Genomic DNA, 22623 nt, shown 5'->3' with positions numbered 1-22623 from the left:
GAATCGCCCAAGGGAATGAAATAGACACAGGAAAGAAACCTGGTAACTTGGGGGAAAAGCTCCTAAGACTCCTAAAATATCAGAAACATTACATGAAAAGGAGGGCTTTCACACAAAAGGATTATGAAATACATAATGAATACATACTACTTCCAAAGGGTTCTCTGTGAGCACCTTCCTACAGGGCTGATCCATGTTTACTTATGCTAAAAATAACGTGATTGCATAAAGAAAGTTAAGAGACAAGGAAGATGTGTTGCCTCCGGATTCAAGACATTTCTACCGGTAAACAACACAGACCTAGGTGATTCCTGAAGACGAGAAATCAGTATTGATAAAACCTTAAAATAAACCAATAGAAATAACAAGGTAATGAAAAGGGTCGATAAACGTGTGGCATAGTTTCTTTGCCCATGGAAGAGAAAAATTTCCAACTACACTGGAGACTCAGGCATTTTCCTGGAAGCTAGTAGAAAGGACAACTTAAGAAAAATTAAAGAGTTTTAATATTCACCTTGTTCTCCACCTGGACACTGTCACCTTCCCCCAGCACCGCTGTGTGATGCGGTTCTATTTTCTGTTGTGCATCGTCAGGCCCTACAAAAAAAGGCGACCCACCAAATGTAATACTCATCACAGTATATTTATCACATGGTTCCAAGTTTGGTGAAATACACGGCACCGTAATATTCACTTAAGTTCAGCCATAACAGACTAAGGAATCTTCTTAAATCTCTTGGTTGATTATATGTACAATTATTAAAGTCTGAAACTGGCTGGTTTCCATTGTAGAAAAGAACAGGGAGGTGAATCTTGGATCGTGTTTCCACTTGCACCTTTAGTGCCATGCCCAGTAGTTCAATTAATAAGCAAAGTCCTTAACATTACATGATTAGAAGAGTTTTTCCTTGAGTAAATTATAAACCTCATAATAATTAAGCATATTTAGGAAAATGAGTAAATGCCATCATTAATTCATTTCAACAAGTATATGTTGTGCACCTATGATTGCTAGTACTGAGAAAATATAAAGAAATGCAAAGCAGATCCCTTGCATACAAATACTTCAAAATCTCACTAGGAGAAACTAAATAATATTAACAAAATAGTCAGAGAATAATGTGGTTGAAATACAAATTGGATAGCTAGTGAACTATGAACGAGGCTCCTGCTAAATGCTGTGGGGGTATATTCAGGATGGATACCTTTCCATCCCTTCTCTACTGAGGCTCACAGATGAAATAATACAAGTGAAATTATGTCTTAAAGATAACAATAAAGTAATAAGCAAAGTTTAATGAGAGAATAGAGACTATAGGGGCAGAATTTGTTGTGGATGAGTTAAGACTTGAACAGAGCTCTCCAGGATGAGAGAGACTACAAAGGCAAAGCTAGGATAGAGGGCGTTCTAGATAAGAGGACAGCCTATGCAGAGGTTAAGGTGCTGGGAATGTGCGGGGCATCTCTGGGGGGTGGTGAATCTTCTATAATGGCTAGAACATTCCTCTGGAAAGAATGATGAAAAAGTCAATGGAAAAAAGTAGGTGGAAAAGTAGGTCAAGATGAGACTTGAGGGCCATGCTTATCCATATAAAATGTAGGGCCTTTGATAAAAGTGTGTGTGTATGTGTGTGTGTGTGAGAGAGAGAGAGAGAGAGAGAGAGAGAGAGAGAGATGGTCAGATCTGTGTCTTGGAGAAATAACTCTGGGATTAGAGCTTAAAATAAATTGTAGGGGTAAGACTCAAGTTATGACCTGTTAGGAGTTTTTTGTAACAGTCTAAGTGAAAATGAATTACAATCTGAACTGAGAACGGACACACAGGGAATGGTTTGAGAAGTAGAGTTAAGAAAGCATCTAAAGGATTTGGCACCAATGGGAGAGAGAAGAGTCTAATATGATTCTCACTACGAGCGGAATAATGGAGTGGCCTGGAGATCACAACAGCGTAATCTTCAAGAGGAAGCTTAGAGAATGGAGAAGCCAAAGCAGGATAGAACAGTCACGTGAATGGACAACAGAGGGAAGATTCTAGGCAGGGTGAGGAGCCCATAAAGATGTCTAAGGGGGCTACACCTGCAGGACAATAGTAATCAGTAAGGAAGTGTTTATTGAAATAAAGACAATAGCTTGAGGAGTTATTAAATGAACAGAAATATTACTTGTGAATTTTGTAAATATTGCTTAGAGTCCAAATATAGCTATATTTTCTAGAGAAATCCTCCACTTTGGAGACAACCTATATGAGGCAACAAAGTTCATTCTGATGCTCTCAAACAGGAAATAGGATTCTAACAGGGCAGGAGTTCTTCACCCGGAGTCAATATGTTCCCATGGGGTCTGTGGATAGAATTCAGAGCAATCACAAACTTGGATAGAAGATAAATTACATTTTTATTTTCCCTAACACCTAACTGAAATGTGACCGTCCCTTCAGGTATAAATTTAGCAACAAAGCACAGTGGTATTAGCTGGACCAATGACCTTGTCTCCAGTAGAAACCACGGGTGTTTTCATGTCACATTACAGTGTTACAGATATCTCAAAATACAGTTTATCTTAGTCACTACTTAGAGTAGACTGCCCGCTGGATCGTGTTATTTCAAATACCATTAGAGAAGCACAAATATAACTATATCACAAATTTGTTCTTTTAACATTTTAATGACTTCATCTAGTTAAAAAACATACGTCGTTCAGAGGTGGGGCCTTGGCAAATGTCAAAAGGGTCCATGGCATAAAAAACATTAGGAACCTCTGTCCCAGAGGCAGGGATGTGCTAGTTAATGTTTAAAAACTAACTTTCGAAGACAAGGGGGAGAAGAACACTTATTTGTAGTGTGTGCCAATTTCTGTGGGGTAAGTGCTTCCACTGTGGCTAATTTCAAGCTACCAATGTGAGGTCAGAGAAGAGGTGCACGGCCAGCTCCCATAAGCTGGCAGGAGCCAGCCGCAGCACGCCACTAAAGGTTTCTTCTCCATCCAAGACGTAGGTCAACAAATGCCACGGAAGTGAATGATAGAACTGTTGATTTTCTCTACATGCAAGGATTTTGCAATAAAAGAAAGTTTGTAGAATCTAAGAATAATGTCATTTAAAGTTGGGTAATATTTCTAACTGCGATATGGAGCAGTATTTTATTAAGTGTGCTTTACTACAATTTACTGGGGGCAGCGAACCATGCCTTTACCTTCAATTAATCCCTATGTAATACCCATTACTTACATGGTCTACTCCTGCCCTTTAATTTTATCATGCAGGATGGTTCCTGATACATAGACCCAAACAATTTATACAGCCCCTTCACTATATTTTAATGGAGCGTACTGAAAAGAGACAGCCCTCCAAAAGAATGCTGGATTGGGATTTCTCTGCACCCCTATCATAGACTCTGGTGTTCACTGGCCTGTAAGGAAATCTTCATTTAGAAAGAGTTCATGTTTTGCTAAGAACTCTAGCTTTATATGAGACGGCACGTCTGCTCACTGTCCTTGCTGATCTAGGAAAGGAAGCACAGTGTGGATTCTGAAAAGCCCATTTGCAATGCTCTCCCGCAAAGGAGACCTTTCTTACAGACACTGGAGTTGGGTTTCCAGGTTAATTATTCTAAGTGTACCTTAGCTGCTGTATTCTTTTATAAAACATTTAAAACAGGATCACAGGAAGCAAAGACTGATTCTTCTCTTCATGTCATGTCTATGCTATTTCACCCAGCTGGTTATCTCCTGAGCCCGAAATAAGTCTCAAAGAAAATACATTTTATTGTTTCTGACTACTTTCAATCATATATAGAGCCAAATCAGATAATAAATAGTTTCCATTGGGAAGCTTTGCCAAGAATGGTAAATCTAATAGTGCAGTTAAGAAAAATTTAACTGAAAACAATTAAATTAAAATATTTTTGTTTGTCTAAAAGGTCATAAAAGGCAAAATACTTTAAAGCATATTTTAAAGTTAGAGCTGCATCTACGGTGGGTGACTAACTGCTGTGCCTTTTGTGCCAATTTGCCTTTTCCTTTTCCTTTGCTTCAAAAGAACGGCACCTATTTACCCTATTCCACATGCTCTGGTACTAACATCATCGATTTCGGTATCAGTTTTGTACATAGAGTTGCAGCCTTCTTATCTAATTCAATCAAAGTCATTAACTGAAAAACACAAACTGCCTTCACATTTACTTTAAATTAAAGTGTAACTGTGCCTTCATTTGGCAATTTTTAGAAATAAAGCCAAGTTAAGCCTGCTGATTAGCTTGAAGCACCATCTTTCCTCGTAAAGCATACACACAACAAGCCACCGAAATCCTCCTAGATTATTACAGTTTCCCCCAGTCTTTTCCTGTCATCTCTCCCATATTATTCAAGGCTTTTCTTTAGCAGTGTATCTTTGCAAAGCATTTGGCTTAGTTGTTCTAGAAAAACTCTCTTTTCACACCATTTTGTTAATTAACATATTGCTTAATTAAATTGCATAATTGCAGTTATTGTTGCAACGGGCATAAACAGAGTTGAGAGCAATCATAACTACCAAGTTAACTTGGATCTGGCTGGATGGAGTAGCAATGGGCACGTAGTTGGGGAGACGAATCATCCTGTGTGTTCAGGCACCTTACTCGAGGTATTCACCATGGAATGAAGCACACGGGTTAGTCCAGTTCAGTGTGGGTAAGTGGAGGTCAATTCAGAGGGTTTCTAGTGTGTTCCCTCAGGAGCCGTGTCAAACTTCTTAATATCACCCAGAACCAGAAACAAAGAATTAAGCACAACTAGCCACAAATAATTACTTATTTTAATAAGTCTGTAACATCTGCTACCCATATATGCCAGTTAGCTGTCAGATAAATAATCACAGACAAATATTTTTAGATTTCTAAATATATTTTCTAAGCAACAACAGTATACTTGATAATGGTCCTTCTAGGGGACTGGCATCCAGGCTGATACACTGTCCCAAGCTTCAGAGATACAGGATCTAAATTTTTTTTTTTTATCCTTTTGACCTCCGTATTCATGTGTAATGTTATTTTCATCACAGCTACAAGGAAGAGGTTCGGTGCTAGTATCCTTGAGATCTATTGGATTGCTGGCCATGTAGTTTTTATTTACTCTGCATTTTGAAAATCATATACCGCAAAGATTTCGGCTGAGGGCTGGTCAAAGGACTGGCTGCCTCAGGAAAAGATAGTGGCAAAGATAACTTTCTCCTGAACCATTTTTAAAGCTGCTATTTAAGAGTCAGCTTCGAAGGCTTGAAAAACAAACCCGATGTATCAAAAATTAAGAAGATCACAGAAAAGCATAAGATATCTCAAATGCACGCTTTTAAAAGTAAAAAACTGTTACGTCTACTCATCTCACTTTATTTCTGTTGACTCCTCTTCTTCAGGGTGTCATTCCAAGGCAGTTACAGGGCTCCACCATACTCACCACGAAGTTTAAAAAATCAGACCAACTTAGACAGCTGGCCAATATCCAGCATTTTCTACTGTTCAAAACTCCACCTATCTATACTCAAACTGAATCTATTGGCGTTCATCTTTTACTCACTTCTGGCATCAATTAGTATTTTTAAGAGTCCTCCTAAATGTCCATCTTATGGAATCTCCCCAGATTATTTTCTGAGCCCAAAGTATTGTCTGTTTATTCCGGCCCAACACACAATGTGCATATATTTACAATACGTATTAAAGACTATACTTTCAGGGATCATTTCTATAGTTTGTATAATACGTATTAAACAGAACCGAGGTGCTTGACATTTTAAAAGGATAATCACTTGCTTATCAGCTGCTATCATCTGTGGCTAGCAGGTGCCATCCTGGTTTTACGAGAATGATACGAGACAGTCAAGTCAGAAAGCATTTTCAGGATTCTTTCTATAGATTTTATAAATCTATAGCTATTTCTATTTTCAATAGCTATTTCTGCTTTGTCATTTCTTTTTCTGTGGTGATTTGTTCTTGCCCTTTTGTTTTTCTCATTAACATCTCTATTAGGGGGTGGGTAGAAGGAAAGGAGGGAGATAATATTCAAATGAGGTCATCTGGCCAGTCACTCATTGGCTAAAGCAGAGACCCAAGAGGCCAGTTTTGTGAGCTGAATTCTCTCCAAGGTCCAGTTTACCGTGGACAGATGTTAAGTTCACTCCCACGCTACAGACTGACCCCGTTTCCTGCCAGATGTTTTGCACTTATGGCTCATGGTCACGAGGGTGGACCAGGCCAGTGAGTAGAGATGACTCAGGAAAATCAGCCTCACCTACAGACAAGCAAATAGATAAGTCATTCTTCCTCCTTGAACTGCTGGGCTTTTTACCTGTAAATTCTTAAGAGTAAAGATCTGTCAGAAAACAAGTCTGTAACTACTGACTAAAATAGGTTTTGAATTATTTGTTAATTTTTCTCCCCTTTGCCCTTACAAGAACATTTAAACCAAAAATCAAATGTAACTTTTGTAGCACCCACAAGCTAAGAAAGATTTTTACACTTTTAAATGGTTGAAAAATACCAAGAGTAGTATTTCATGATGTAACTGAATAGAAACTTCATTTCTTCAATATGACCTTTTTCTCCTTTCTTTCCTTTTGATTCAGACTGGCCTCATCCAGCACCCTGACTCACCTGCCACCTTCTGCTCTGCACACCCACTCCCTTAATCACTAAGCCCTCAGGACAATGAGGTTCTGATCAGCATCAAACAGTCTCAGCAGCAAAGCATCCTCAGGTCTGTTGGCCACAGAGACAGAGTTTTCGTCAAACCAAAGATAACCTGTAAACGTCAGTTGTGTTTCAGCTCCAGGCCCAGAAAAGCAGAACATCCCCGCTGACCACACCTTTGTGAAACCAGACAGAGCAACCCCATGGCTGGCATCAGGACCAGGTGCAGTGACCAGCTACCCTTACCCTGGCACCGACCAATCAGTAGACACCATGACCCTAACTCCCCTAGTCACCGTGATTAAGGATTTTTCCCTATATAGCCCATCCCCCAGAAGCCAGGAGGAGCCAGGTCTTACTTAACAGCTCACCTGTGCCTCCAGGTTTGGCATCATTTGCTTAAATAAGCCTTTACTTTCTTCGCTGCAAACTCCTGTTGTCATCTTATTGGGCTTTGATGTATGCAGGTAAACAAACCCCTTTAGTTCGGTAATAACAACACATGTAAAATATTTGAAAGTCACAACTCAGTGGCCATAAATACAGTTTTATTGGAACAGCTACCGCAATTATTCCCACATTACTTGTGGCAGCTTTTATGCTACAAAAGCAGGAATGCATCATTGCATCTGAAACTGTATGGCCCACATCGATGAAAATGTTTGCTATCTGGCCTTTTACAGAAAGGTTGCTGTCCCTGCTTTTTCTCATTCCACACAAATATTTCTGGTATCCTTACCACCTTAGGAATCATGTGCTTTCTTTATTACTTTCCATTTGTACAGATTATTTTGTTTCTCTCAAAATCATAAGTCTCGGCTGCTACCTCCAAAAAGAGTGGTTTGTATTCTCTGTTTTTATAGTGACCTACGTGGTACTCAAGATTTTCAAAACATCGTAGACACAAATGATGCTTCATGTCTTCCAGGTGGTTAATATAGCTGAATGTGTGTGCACACGGGCCTGCGATACTACTACATGTTTTTTCACATTTTCTCAAATGCTAAAATAAATGAATTGTGCTGCTGACCCACAACTGAAATGCCGTTACTGAAAGAGGGGCTAAACCCATTTCTACTGTATACAGACCAAAACACATGGGTCTGTGTTACCATGATTTTGCAGAAAAAATAACTGCAGTTGAACACCCCTTTCGGAAAAGATAAAAAGAATGGTTTCAGTGGCTCTCGTGTGGCCTTCAAGCCCTGAGCAGATGTTATCAGTAAGCTATCTATGCAGGGTTGGAAGTGTATTCCCCAAGGACGTGGCCATGTGACGGCCTCAGGAGGTTCACCGTTGAGAAGGCTGGCCTGCCAGAGTCGGGTGGAGAGCACTCAACTCAAGACGGTCTGTGAAATGGGATTGTTGGCCTGTCCCTTGGAGCAGTCAGCTGTTCTGCTCCACCCCGCCATCCACACCACCCATCATTGTCCACGAGGGTCAAGAAAGGCAGGAGAGGGAAGGCAGATAATGAACAGTGTGGTATCAAGCACACACCCACTGTGGGCCGCTGGAACATAATCCCACAGGAGACTCTAGGGAAAGGCCTCACACGCAGGCTTCAGGGTTATCTCACCTGATGGGTGAGGTCGCTTCTAGGGATATTCCCCAGCACTGACTGGGGCAGACCAGCCTTCTCAGGTTTCAGGGAAAGCCTCAGGCTAAGAGACACGGAGGCTACTGGCAGTTGGAAGTTCCTCAGTGGGTCCTGGGGAGCTAGGATGACGAGCTAGATGGTACGGTCACCGCATTATCATTGTACAAAGAATATGGCATTGTATTCAATTACATGAAAAAGTTCATCTTATGTTTCCTCCCCTTCGGTAGTTTAAATTACATTGCAGTTGAACCCAAAGCAACGCATACATCACTTACCAATGTACACATCCCCAGAGATGGTATAAATGAAGCTTGTCCACCCTGAAAAGGAACCAGCAACATTAAAAGGTTAGTATCCATAATACCAAAAGGAGCAAAGATATAACAATATATTTAACAATACCCGTGTATGTAAAATATACATATATAAATTATATAAAAGATAAACTTAGAGATGAAATCCTTTATTTTGTTTTACATTTATATTTTAAAAGTTAAGTTTTGTGAGCTGTTTACAACACACACTCGCACATGCGCACATGCACACACACGGCCCTAAACCTAAATGACTTGGTCCCAAGTGTTTTTGAGCCGCACAAGGAGACAGTGTACGATTTGCTTGGCTATGTACGTGTATATACCTATATGCCAACAGCTGTATGAACAAACACTGCCTTCCAGTTCTAACATCGCGCTAACAACTGTAACACACCAGTCCGGCTTATCTTCAGTTCATTCTGCTTCTTTCTCTCCAGGAAGAGAATGTAGAAATGTGCTTTTATTTACTGAGTTGTACTTTAGTTTCCAGTGTTCATTTCTTTTTATCCTAAAATAGAGCATCAGATGCAGGGATACAGGGATGCGTAATGTTTGGGGGTACAAATGGGCTTTGAGCAGCCTGTGCACTTCCTGGAACTGTCCCCACAATTTTTCCAGTGTGGACACTTTTCTGTGAAGTGGGTACACGAGGTTCCCCAGATTCCTACTGCGACCCTCAGGGGCAAACGCTCACAACCACGGACCACCTGTCGTTGGTTCTCTGAGCACCGGCACTGCATTTTCACGGACATTTACTTATTGTACCCACGGCCTAGAAGAGATGCTGTCGTGCCACTGAGGGACATGGATCTAGAAATGGCAAGCTCAAAATGGAATTAGGACATTACTCTCTGCCTTCAGTGGGACACGGAAAGATCTGGAAAGTGAATGCAGAGCAGAGTTCAAGGTGGTAGGGCAGTGCCCTAACTGGAGTCTGTGAGAACCGGCATGGTGACACAGTCATCAGAACAAAGGCGGGGGTGGCAGGGTCACAGAAGACATCTCTAGGGATGTGGATGTGATGGCAGGTGGATTGAAATATGCAACAGAGGCACAAAAGAAAAGGTCTAACTGATAAAACCTAACGATTTGAGTCTGGTTAAGAAAATCTGAAGGATGGCAAAAGAAAGATACTTGGGTGGATGCCAGAGGGTATTTTTTTCACCCTTGTATTTCAGTCTTTCCCCTCTGAGATTTTACTAGAATAAGGTTTAAGGCCGCTGGAAGTAACACTATTTGCTCATGGCTCACTCACTCTTTTTCTCCCTCATTGACCCACTTGCCAGTCCTCTTAGCTCCATCTACCATGATTTAGTGAACAGTTACCACACACTGCGGCTGGCGACAGGAAGACGAATAAGGCACAGCCAAGTTTTCAGGTCATGTAACTTTGGGGAGGGAGCTTCATGGTAGATGCTGAAAATCCATGCTAACAATTCACAGCCCCATTCCCCGTGTCTTATCCCACTTCTCTCTCTGCTTTGTACTGGATGCCAAGCTTCCCTGGTCCTATTTAATCTGGTTTGTAATAAAACTCTGCAACAGAACTGCTTCCTTAGCTGCTTTTCAAAAATTTTCACCGCTGAAGTTGTTTCCATTTATTTTTCAAAGTGTAAATATTTGTATTTTTTTCCATTATAAAAAGTAATACACATTAACTGGAAAATACAGGCATGGGCCAAAGTAGGTTTCCAGTTGTGAGCGACATATTCTTTTAAGTTGATAAAGCTACTGTAATAATGAGCATGTCCTTTTGCACATGAACAACTGGACACCTACTGTTGCCCGTGCCTGTGTGTGTGACGTCATCCAAACAGGAAATCTTTCTGCAAGCTTCAGACTTCCCTGACGGGATTATTGTTAGCAATTCTGTATTTGTACTTTCAGTGTCTTTTTTATGCACCATATAGTGTCTGCGTAAGAACTAGAATTAACTCAATGATCTGTTTCGGATACCTTTCCATGTCAAAATGTGCAGAAATAACTCCTCCTTGGGAAAGACTGCAAAACATCCCATCGTAAGGACATGTCGTAATTCATGTAAGGCATATGATATAAAGTAATGATTTCCAAGTTTGACAGGCTCGCAAAGTTTTCAGTTGCTCAGCTGGGTTTTCATTGGGGATTATTTTGATTGTTCTAATCTCATCTCTCCTCTGTCCCATTCATTCCTACCCTCCTTCCATGCAGAAAACCAGTCTATACGTAATTGCCTAGGTCTGTTTTGTTTCCCTTTTTATCTTCTTACATGATCCAAAAGAACCAAATATTTGCTGAAAGGAATGGTCAAGCCAGTTTATTAAGTACCTGCACCTGTTTTAGATCTGTGAAAAAGTCGTCTATTAGGATATAATGTCTATCTTTATTAGTAATAACAATTCATGTTACTGGTTGGAAGGCATAGAGTTTAGAGGGAATGAAACAGGAACAGGGGGATGATTTTCCTTTTTTTTTCCTTCTTCTTCTTTTTAACATGTTGTCCTTCTGCACTTGCTTCTATTAAACTTTGTTTAATCTCCATCAAGCATTGTTTCTTAAAACAAGAGTCGAAATTGTGTGAATGCTTACTATATGTTTAAGAACCACTATATTTTATTAGAATTCCTTCTCTGCTAAGGGCAGAATTACATCAGCAAAGAGTTCTCTTGTGACATTCTCAAATCCTTCTCCACATTCTATCTTCTCCCACCTCTCCTCCCACTTTGATGTCCTGTACAAGCAATTGATACCATGCCTGCATTTTTATTGTGCTGTCAGAGGTCACTGGCCCTACAGTTTCCTGCCTTCTACAGATGTCCTCCCTAACCTACTGGCTCTTTGCAGCTGGGAAGCTCTTCCCTTCCCTCAGGCAATAACAAAGAAAATGAGTTGGGACGGAGGTCACATTTTACCTCTGGCCCTGTAGGACCGTTTAATCAGTAACACATTTAAGTCAGAACTCCTTTAGTCAAACATAAAAAATGTAACACTTTTCTTTTCAATATGTAAATCATTTTCTGTGGCATTTGCTCTCATTTCCACCGAGGTTTCCAATTCTTGCAAAGGTCCCTGGGGACAGCTTTACTTGGACTGTATTCCTTGCCTCCATCCAGCTCATTTTCCTCCTGCCTCTGAGTCTTAGAGTTCATTAGTTCAATGAACTTCACAACCACTCCTTACACATGTATGTGTGGAGACGTAGCAAAACATGGCCTAGTACACACCAAACCCTTGACAAATTCAGCCCTGGGTAGGGAAGGAGAGGGAAGAAGTGAGGGAAATGTGGCTAAGGAGAGAATGAACCTCTCTGCAAACTCTGGGTCACACATGTGGCCAGATCTCAGTGCTGGTTTCTAAGAGACCTGCCCCCCACCTGTGTTCAGTGTGGGCAGGCTGCTCCCTCACCATGGACCTCAGGCCTGGCCTCTTGAAGTCCTCCCTATTCCACCACATTATTTCAAAATTTTTACTTTGAAATACTTTTAGACATACAGAAGACTTTCAAAAATAGTACAGAGAATGACCATCATTCACCCAGATTCTCCAAAAGCTAGCATGTTATCTCATATATGCTTTATTATTCTTCTCTTTAGAAATATACGCCATTCTTTTCTTCTGAAATATTTGAGAGCCAACTTGCAGACATGATACCCTTTTATCTTGAAATAATTTTCAGTATGGATTTTCTAAAAACAGAGATATCTTCTTGTATCACCATAGTGTTCTTATAAAAATTATGAAGTTGATATATCCATGAAAAAACTATGACCATTAACACAATACTACTATGTATGTTCAGATATTCAAATTGTGCCAGTTGTCTCGGTAATGCCTTTTATGGCAAAAAGAAACAAAAATTTCAAGGCCAGGTTCCAGTCTGGGTTTACTTGCTACATTTAGTTGCCATGTCTAATCTCCTTTCATCTGAAACATTCCTCAGTATTTTTCTTTCCTTAAAAGTACAGACCAGTTATTTTGTAGAACAGGGGTGTCCAACCTTTTGGCATCTCTGGGCCACACTGGAAGGAGAAGAGCTGTCTTGGGCCACACATTAAATACACTGTGACACAAACACTAACGAAAACTGATCAGCAATGAAAAGGTCTGTGCACAATTTTCGTGAGATCCACCAACACAGAAAAGCAAAAAAGTCTTCACATAATAACCCTATTATGCAACCCTGACTGACACCGTGATTGCAGCCTTGTACGGGTCCCTGACCCAGAGGACACAGGGAAACTGTGAGACACGGTGAGATAACAAATGTTGTTTCAAGCCACTAAGTTCTGGATATACTGATAGATAACGAATACTGTAAGACTCGTTTAAACATATCTTAATGTGGTTTACTGAGTAGCTACCACACATATGGCATTAAAATCTGCTTTCTGAAAAGTGTTTTGAAGCACTTATTTCTTTTCCCCAAAGTTTTATTAAGATATCGTTGATATGTCTCCTTACCCTTTGTCCCCCTTGAAGGTAAATACGGAAGGAAAAATGTATTAATATTTAAGAGGGTGCATTAATTTTTCTATTGGGGCTGTAACAAGTTGCCACAAACTTGGTGGCTTAAAACAACAAAACTTTATTATGTTACAGTTCTTGAGGTCAAAAGTCCAAAAATGGGTTTCAATCATCTAAAATCAAGGTATCTGCCCTGGCTGGTGTGGCTCAGTGGATTGAGCGCAGGCTGTGAATCAAAGGGTCACTGGTTCGATTCTCGGTCAGGGCACATGCCTGGGTTGTGGGCCACGTCCCCAGTGGGAGCCACATGAAAGGGAACCACACATTGCTGTTTCTCTCCCTCTCTTTCTCCCTCCCTCCCCCTCTCTCTAAAAAATAAATAAACAAACAAATAAACCTTTAATAAAATCAAGGTGTCTGCTGGGCAGTGTTCCTTTTTGAGGTTTTACGGGAGTGTTATTTCCTTGCCTTTTCGAACTACTACAGGTGGCCTCGATATCTTGGCTGCTGGCCTCCTTCCACTGGAGAAGCAGCAACTACATCACTCTGGCCTCTGCTTCCATTGTTACCTCTCTCTCTCTGACTCCTGTCTCCCTCTTTCATTTACACAGGTCTTTATGATTATATTGGGTCCACTGGATTGTCCAGGCTAACCTCCCCACCTCCAGATCCTCAATGTATCCCCTTTATCATGTAAGGTAACATATTGACAACTTGGATACTTTGGTGAAGCCGTTATTCTGCTTACCACAGAGCCGTAGGCTATATATGTTCTAAAGAAATTTTGTTGATTGACACATACATACATATACTGTAAAGTGACAATGAAGGGATATAAAAACAGGCTTACAAAATTAATTTTCCCATACCATAACAATCCTCCTTTTTTTAAACATGCTAGATCATGTTTTTAAAAACCCGGTAGCAAAGGCGCTATGAAGGGAGATGGGGAAAACAGAGTGGCTGTTGACGGCCAAATTGTGATGCAGAAGACAAAGGGGACATGCGGACCAGAAGCCACAAATTTCTTGGAAAAGATTAATATTTTCCTAGAAATACAGATTTATGTCCTTCTAAGTGGATGATAACAAACAGTGTTATCTGTACATTACTTCACAGGAAGGAAAATCAGACTGCGTAGCAAGAGATGGTAAAAGTCACTGCAAAAAAAAAAAAAAAAAAAAGGAGAGAGAGAGAGAGAGAGAAAGAAAGTACTTCCTCTTATTTTAGCCAAGAAATAACATGAAAAACGTGTGGCCAATGTGAAGAGAATCTGGTGCTGTCAGAGACTTGACAAATTGGATTATTTGTAAGTGATGCACCACGCAGCTCCATTCCTGATATTAACTGCCTTTCAAAATCATCACTGCGTGAAACATCTGTTTTCTGCAAGATTAGCACAGCTCCACAGAAACGTGCCTTGCCTGAAGGAAATAAAGATATGGTAAAAATCGATTCCGATACTATTTATGGGAAGGAATTCAGAAAAGACAATTTAGTCTGATTCATGAGAAGTGTTTTCAGTCTCAACGGGACGTCCCTTGGGAAACATGCATTTTCCTGGTATAGGAATGGGATGGTAGCGGTGTATGCCTCTATTTCTAGCCCATTCGTTTGGTAATGAAACAACGAAGTCAACATTAGTTAGATTGCAAAGCTTATGCCAAAATCCAAACATAACCCAGATATCCATGTCGAGTCCACTTACCATTAGTAACAAAACAATCAAAATATTATTATAAACAAAACAGTTGATGCCGTAAAACATCCAAATAAAATTAATTTAGACAGGCCTTGGATTTTACAATGGAATTTGACCTGGATACAGAGACCCACCTCAGAATGAAAGATACACACAGACTAAAAGTAAAGGGATGGAGAAAGATATTTCATTAAAATGGAAAGGTAGTTTTAAACAAAGACAAAGGGTGAGCTTGGCTTGAGTGACTTGATAATAAAATTTATACAGCATAATTTTATCAGCCAATATGTCTGATTCCAGGCAGCCAGAACTATTATGTCTATAAAATGTGTTATAGGATCTGAATTGTTTGTCTGGTACTGGACAGAGAAGCCTCAAACTTCGGATTTGTCACCTAATGCAAGCAAGAACGAACATATGTGTGTGTGAGAGCAAGAGAAAGACAGAGACAGACAGAGAGACACGGACAGAGAGCACTATAACTAGAAGTGATGTCTTAGAAAAGGAGGTTCTGCTTCATAGCCGGGTTTATAAAAGATTTGTTTAAAGTGGGTTTGCAGGGACTCAACAATAAACGCACATTTCTAAGTTACTTGCTTTTGTTTCCTTCCAAAAATATTTTTGAAAACAAATCTGAGTTTTAAAATTCAGACTGGCGAAATAATACAGAAGTACAGGTTTGCTAACATATACATACACATTTTCTCGTGAGGCCACAGAGGGTGGTGGCTAAGTGTAGAGCAAAAATTGACATGAACCATATACAGCGTTGGTGGGGGCATGGGGAAACTTGTAGAAGCCTGACGGAAAGTGTGACTGCCTTTTGGACTGCAACTTGACAATATCTTTTAAAAATTAAATGTGCGCATACCTTGTGAGCATCCCTGGAAACCTGACACATCAAAATAAGCCCCTGCATGGAAGGACACGAGTACAGGGATGCGCACTGCAGACCAGTGTGCAGTAGCCAAGTGCTAGGGACAAAGGGAGTGCCCATTGATAGGAAATAGCTAAATATGTTGCAATCAACCCATGGCATAGAATACCGTCATTTAAGAGAGCCACATGAGTACACTGGGGAGAATTTCCATGAGGTATAGTCTGAGCAAAAAAGCAAGATACAAGAATGTATTTATAATATAATTCCATTTTAGTAAACAATGAGAAAATAACCCCATATATCTGTATATTTACGTGCATATATACGTCAGTATACACATGTAAGTATGGACAAAAACACAGCCAGATCTGAGCTATATAGAGGAGGTACTGTGATGGGCTGATAAGGGAGAAAAGGGAATGCAGGGACGCAAACTCAAAAGAGAAAAAAGTTAAAGCATACGGGCTAGCACATATGTTGTCATAAAAATTATGTGTAAGGGTAGGCATATGTTTAAGTGAATTAATTAAAATTTTTTCTGTACTTAAAAATAGCCAGAATGAAAAATACCCAAGAAGAAAATAATGGGTCTGAGGTTGATGCCTAAGGAGTTCAGGTTCAACAATTTTTTTAAAGTAAATAAATGCTTGGGAGTTTTCTAATGATTCTTTGTATTTAAATGTCACACTAAAGGTGAGTCTTCCATAGTGATACCTTTATCAAAAGATGCATGTATCTCAATCAAGGATGCACTTGTTCATAAGTAACAAGATCGGAATTTGCCTCCAGGAACACTGTGCATCAATAGTAGCCAGGAAGTCGGGAGATATGGCTAAACGTCCTGTCTTGTCCGCAAGCCCTTACTTGGCTTTGACACTTCGCTAATTGTCGGGCCTTAGTGTTCATACCTGTAACATGAGGGGGTGGCCCAGATGGTCCTGCCCTAACATTCTATGCCCTAACTTGAAAGGTCCCATCAATGTTGGCTAGTCCAAACATCATACAACCTAAACTAAATTCATAGAACTTTGTACTGAGTTTAAGAATCAAGCACATTCCAGAGAAAGTGTCCCCCTGTGTTTTTTCTTTTTTCTGAAATAGTCTCTGAACCCCAGAACCCTTCATACCTTTAGGAACAGGCTGGGAATGCTTCGCTCCTTGGTCCAGTTTGAAGTCCAAATATAAGGTTGGTGTGCGAGTGTAAACCTTGGACTGAAAAGAGAAGGGAAACAATTACCATCTTTCCAAGAATAAGGTTCTTCTTTACTCCAGCTGGGCCCTTCTTGAGGGGCCCAGGGCCTGAATCCATTCTACATACAATTCTTCCTTTGGGTATGTGCTGTTAAAGCAGGGGTGGGGGGTCAGGGGCTGGATGGTTTGCCGTTAAAGCCTCCTCTCAAGGGTCTTGGTCTAAAAGTTAGCCCTCCTAGCTTTATAATATGGTTGACAAGCTATAACATTTCAGGATGATAGCTGTCTCTCAATTGCTATTTCTCAAATATGGTCCAATGTTAATAGTTTACTGGCCAATAGTTGCTCCAAATTTCTCACTTCCAGTCTTCCGCTTGATAGGGCAAGTTATCTCTCATCCAAATGTATGTTTCTTCCCCAGATCTCAATAAAGCCACATGTATTTTGAAACACGAGGTACAAAAAAAGTGACCTGTAAGTATTTTTATTTGTTCTAACTTGGCCCTCTTGCAAAAAAAGATAGTGTACCATTCATTGCTGGCTTGAACAAGCCACGACTCCAAATGTAAGAAACACAAACTTTTACAGGATTTTCCATTGTACACAGTGGCTTTGATTCTGTCGACACTTCAGTAGAGTTTGTAATTCAACACGATACCATTCTGCATCACTGGCATAGACCAAAATCCAAGGGATTAACACTGTTGCTGCAAATTTGATGATGCCTCACTGCTTACCACAAAGCTCAAGTGGTTCTGTCCTACTTTTTTAAGCAAAATACACACAAAAATGAAAAAGTACATAATGCGAAATTTGGCAAGGATACAGAGTAAGTGGAACTTACATACACCGCGATTGAGACTATAACTTGGTATAAACACTTCAGAAAACTGGTTGGCAGTATGTAGCACAGATAAATATGTACATAATCTGTGACCTAGCATTCCAACTCCGAAGTGCATCCCTGAAGTCCTGGCTGGGTAGCTCAGTTGGTTAGAGCAGCATCTCAATACACCAAGGTTTGGGTTTGATCCCTGGTCAGGGCACATACAAGAATCCAAAGTGTATCCCCAATAGAAATGTTCACCTAAAGACATATACATGAATCTTGATAGTGACATTTTCAGTAAGATGCAAAAGCTGGAAATAGTCCAAATGTCTTTAATGATAAAAAGGGATAAGTGAATTTAAATACTTACACAATGAAATACTACACAGGAAGGAGAATGGATGAACCCAACCACATGCAACAACTCACATGAATGTCACAAGCATAATGCTGAGCACGTGAAGTCAGACAAAGGATATCATGTATCATATGATTCCATTTCTATAAAGCTCAACACAAAGGAAAAATAATCTACGGTGGCAAAAGTCAGAAAGGTGGTTACCTCGGGAAGGTGAGTAACTGGATGGCATTCAAAACAGGGCTCTGCTGTCTGATAATGCTCTGTTTTTCTTTTTTTTAATTTTTTGGTAAAATTTACTTTTATGAAGTTGCAACTTAAACACAAGGAAATGCACAAATCGGAAATATACAGCTGAAGTTTTTGCTACACCTTGCCTTTTGCCTACATACCCATATCAAGCCAGAGAAAACTATCACACCGGAAGGTTTCTTTATGTCCCTTCTGAGGAATTCACCCAAACTAATTTTCCCAATTAAAACATTTACAACATTTAAAACATATCATTGATAGACAATACATGGACTATTTGAAAGGGCACCGTTTCATACATTTTGACATGTATACATCTGTGAAAACATCAATCAAGATCACAAGCATATTATTATCTCAGTCTCACCAGTTTTCCATGCCTCTTTGTGATCCCCCCTCCCATGCTTCTTTACTCTCCAATGCCCCAGCAACCATCGGGTGCATGTTATTGAATTTTATACAAAGGAAATCATACACATGTAATTTCTGTCTTAATTTATTCAATAATTATGCTCTGTCTCTTGACCGGACTTCTGATTTCATGGCTGTGCTCATGTGATGAACACGCACTGAACTGTACACTTGACTTGTACATTTTTTGTATAGATATTATATTTTAATAAAAGCTTACATTTATTAAAAACATGAATGGGTAAATAGACCACAAGAGAGAATCCAGAGCCCAGAAGTATTTTCTCCTTAATAAAGGCACGGTTTTGCAGAGAATAATTATGCAAACTCCACAAAAACATGGACATTGCTGCCTTTTTCACCCAGGGCCAACCCCGAGTGCCTAGCCCATAGTAAGTGTTCAATAAATATTTACTGACTGTTTCCTAATGGGAAATCTCATGTATAATCAAACATGTATAGTATACATAGGATATTGATCAATATTTTTACCTGCATGTAGCAAAATGTCTCTTTTTCAGGAAGGGTGATTTGGTATGTTCGAAGTGTCCACTGTGCGTTCAGTTTTGGAATGGAGATTTATAAATAATGCTATCAGAGGACTGTTCCTTTTTCTATGAATGTTTCCCATACTGAAGCTTTGGGCTTTAAATGGTAGTAGGTTGTTTTACATGGCTTAGAAGGCCAAGCTGCATCAACACAGCTTCAGAGACAGGAAAAGCAAATTCCCTTGTGAAACCAGAAAGTCCCGTGACACCAAGTGCAGCCCGAGGCCAAAGGTTCACAATCAGTCTGAAGAGCCTGGAACAGACACACCACAAAGGCGGCGGCAGCAGGAGCTGACTCTCTAGAATCACTAGGTGTGTAAGGCACCATATGGAAAGAATCTGGCTTGTCTAATGAAGACTTCTAAGATTACCTCTAAAAAGATCAAGGGTAAATGTCTCATAATATCAGATGACTCCTCTATCTGGGCAATATTTTGCTCTCTTCCAGAAAAAGAACGCCTGTTTGGTTTAAGTCTTTCCTAACCTCTGCCTCAGTGGCAAATGCAGCATCCCTGCCTACGGCAAAGAGATTAATCACAAAGAGGTGCTTAGTTTAACCTTTACTAATATTCTCCCACAATGTATCATAAAATAATCTTGAACTGGAAACCAGGAGTCTCTGATGGTAGGATTGCTTTCTTGCTCCAAACACTTTTCTCCTTCTGGGATTAGTTCACTCACTCCTCTGAAAATCTCGTGTTGACACTCACTGATGTCGAAGTGAATCTCGGATTCTGAAATTCTGAATCAGAAAATTAATGTTTCCCTCCATATTTTCCTTTTTAAAATTCCCTTCTGATTTCCCAGACTAGAGCTGTAGAAAAGAGAGAGGAGAGCAAGCAGGGAAACATGAGCGGGGAGCTGCCAATCGGTTCACTCTCTTCTTGCCCTCAAACTCCGCCATCAGTCTTGCCCTCTGGGCTAGCTCTTTCTCTCTTCTTCCCGTCCCCGCTTCTCTACCTAATTCGTATTGTCCAAAAAATAGTGATTTATCTCTCCGAGGATGCCCGTGTGTGTGCACAAAACGCTCACAGAAGTCTGTACTTACGTATTCATTTATAAAAACTTCAACAGAAATCAATGAGAGATCTCCTAAAGTTATAAAGCCATAAATATACCCTATTGTCTTATAGCATTAAAAGGACTAAAGGAAAGTTTTTAATTCATTTTGAAGGTGTTTTTTTTAACCACATCTATAGTCTCAAATAGAATTCTGATTCTAATATCCTTTTTGTAATGAAAATCACATCATTGAAGGTTTCAATAAAACACACATCTTGAGTGATCAACTACCCCAAACCTAAAAGTATATTATTCTACTTCGGTTTATCCATAATGACATAAGACTCAATTTGGAATCTGTTCCCAGGAATACGTGTAGGAAATAATTTTTGAAAAGCAGGTAGAGTTTTAAAAAAAAGTTTATCTTCCATGGTAACGCTGTTGAAATAGCAAATATAAATTACATTCACTTCACTCAAGGATGATAACACCAGCCTCAAACACACTTTAAGCAAACCTGGATTTCATTTTCCAATTACACACTGCTGATTTGCAACCATAAAGAAATATTGCCAGTAGTCACATTCTTTCCTGTGTTCATTTTTTTTATCCTTACCTGAGGACATGTTTATTGATTTTAGAGAGAGGAGGAGGGAGGGAGAGAAACATCAGTGTAAGAGAGAAACATCAATTGGTTGCCTGTTGTACGTGCTCCAAACAGGGACAAATCCACAACCTAGGCTTGTGTCCTGACCGGGAATCGAACCCACGATCTTTCAGTTTTACAGGACTACACTCCAATGAAGTGAGCCATGCTGGCCAGGGCTGTTTTCTTTATTTTATGAATAGTATTAAACTATTAATATACCCTCAAAATAGAATGAGAATTTAATTAAACAAGTCATTCTTTTTTGGTAAAAACTTGGCTATGTATCTATTTCCACAGGATTAAAATAAATTGGTCCATTACAATCTAAAATAAAACATTTCTCTACAAATATTCCCACATGAACAGAAGTAACGTCCTTCAGTTCCATCAGTGAAATTTCTCTTTCCTTTTTTTTCTGTTTTGGTCCTGATTAATAGTGTCAGTGCGGGTACTAAAATCCAAAGCTATTCCTCTTTTGTCTTTCTTCTCATTTCATAATTCCCTGTTAAAAGTGTTTAGAAACCTTATATTTAAAGGTTTTAGTCTGTATTTCAAAAGCCTAATGGCTTAAAATCTTACAGTTCAAATACTAAGTAGGCCAAGCTTCTAGAAGGTAGGTCATGTAACTCTTTGTTAGAGGTTAAGGATAAATCTTGGCGAACCAACAACAGGAGTGCTACCAAATCCAGACAAGCCTTGTCTCTTTCTCTGTAAATATGTCAGAATTAAACCCTTAATGAGCGAAGGAACCACTCCAATAATGACTGCAAACCAACCAAGACCAAACAGGGTCTACAAAACCACTTCCTTCCAAACCCCAGCTACCTTCATCTGACATCCTTCAAATACTTCCCGCTCACCCTGGCTTTTGGTACGATACGCTTTTCAAGCTGGCTTCCTTCCTCTGTTTTTATCTGTAAATGTGTTCTTAATTAGGAGATGGAATCACTTCCACATGGAAGGCATGTGGCTTACAAACATCTTCCCAGAGCAAGGGGTGTTGGTTGCGATGTGTGAGCGAGGAAAAGGAAGTATCTTTCATTTTGCCACCGCTCCTTTCACAGTTAACGGCCATTTATCCCTGAATGCTGCTAATTTTGCCACTATGCTGGCCTTCCTTAAATGTAAGTAGCAGCAATCTGTCCCACGTGAGAGCCGTAATAAATTATTTTACATTTCTTTTGGGGAACTATTTCAAAGACCCTTTATGATTTAGTGATCTTTCAGGAAATACACTCAAAGTTTCAATTTTACTATATGTTGCTTAAGAAAATTATTCTATAATTTTCTAGAAAAGTAACTATACTAACAACTGTGAATCCTCAGTATCCAATAAGGGAAAGAAGTAATGTTTCTACCTATTTCTAGTTTATCACGCTCATGTTGCATCGTCCCCCTAATGTTGAACATTATGCTTTATGTTTTTTTTCTTTTACATGGAAGCTAACTTTGGATGAATATGTTTGCACATAAATCTTTGACCACATTTCTATTCTTTTGTTCTTCACAGTGAAATTTTGAGTCTAAAAAGCTGTTGGGTGTATCCAACCTTTTGGCGTCTCTGGGCCACAGGGGAAGGAGAAGAGCTGTCTTGGGCCCCACATTAAATGCACAAACACTAATGAAAACGGATGAGCAAAAACAAGGTTTTAAGTAAATTTACGACTTTGTGTTGGGCCACATTCATAGCCATCCTGGGCCACACGCAGCAATAAAGAGCTTGAAGGATCTGGAAACCTAGAGGGGAGCAATATGCAGACACAAAGGAGGTGCTAGAGAAAAGGG

The 22623-nt window shown here is 39.7% G+C and overlaps 1 protein-coding gene across 2 annotated transcripts in view; it reads right to left on the bottom strand.

Moving 5' to 3' along the window:
• The window catches only part of PIR (pirin), a 75452-nt gene that overhangs the window by 10007 nt on the left and 42822 nt on the right, over positions 1–22623 (bottom strand). For both annotated transcript variants that reach the window (XM_024569929.4, XM_045203228.3), the window contains exons 6-8: positions 16726–16810; positions 8532–8576; positions 515–597 (exon numbers count right to left, since the gene is read on the bottom strand). In XM_024569929.4, coding sequence (XP_024425697.2) covers positions 515–597; positions 8532–8576; positions 16726–16810 — 213 coding nt within the window. The remainder of the gene's footprint in view (positions 1–514; positions 598–8531; positions 8577–16725; positions 16811–22623) is intronic.

This window comes from Desmodus rotundus, chromosome X (genome assembly GCF_022682495.2).
Source record: "Desmodus rotundus isolate HL8 chromosome X, HLdesRot8A.1, whole genome shotgun sequence".
Classification (NCBI taxonomy): Eukaryota; Metazoa; Chordata; class Mammalia; order Chiroptera; family Phyllostomidae; genus Desmodus; species Desmodus rotundus.
The sequence above is the reverse complement of the archived record's forward strand: the minus strand, read 5'-3'. Positions and strand labels throughout refer to the sequence as shown.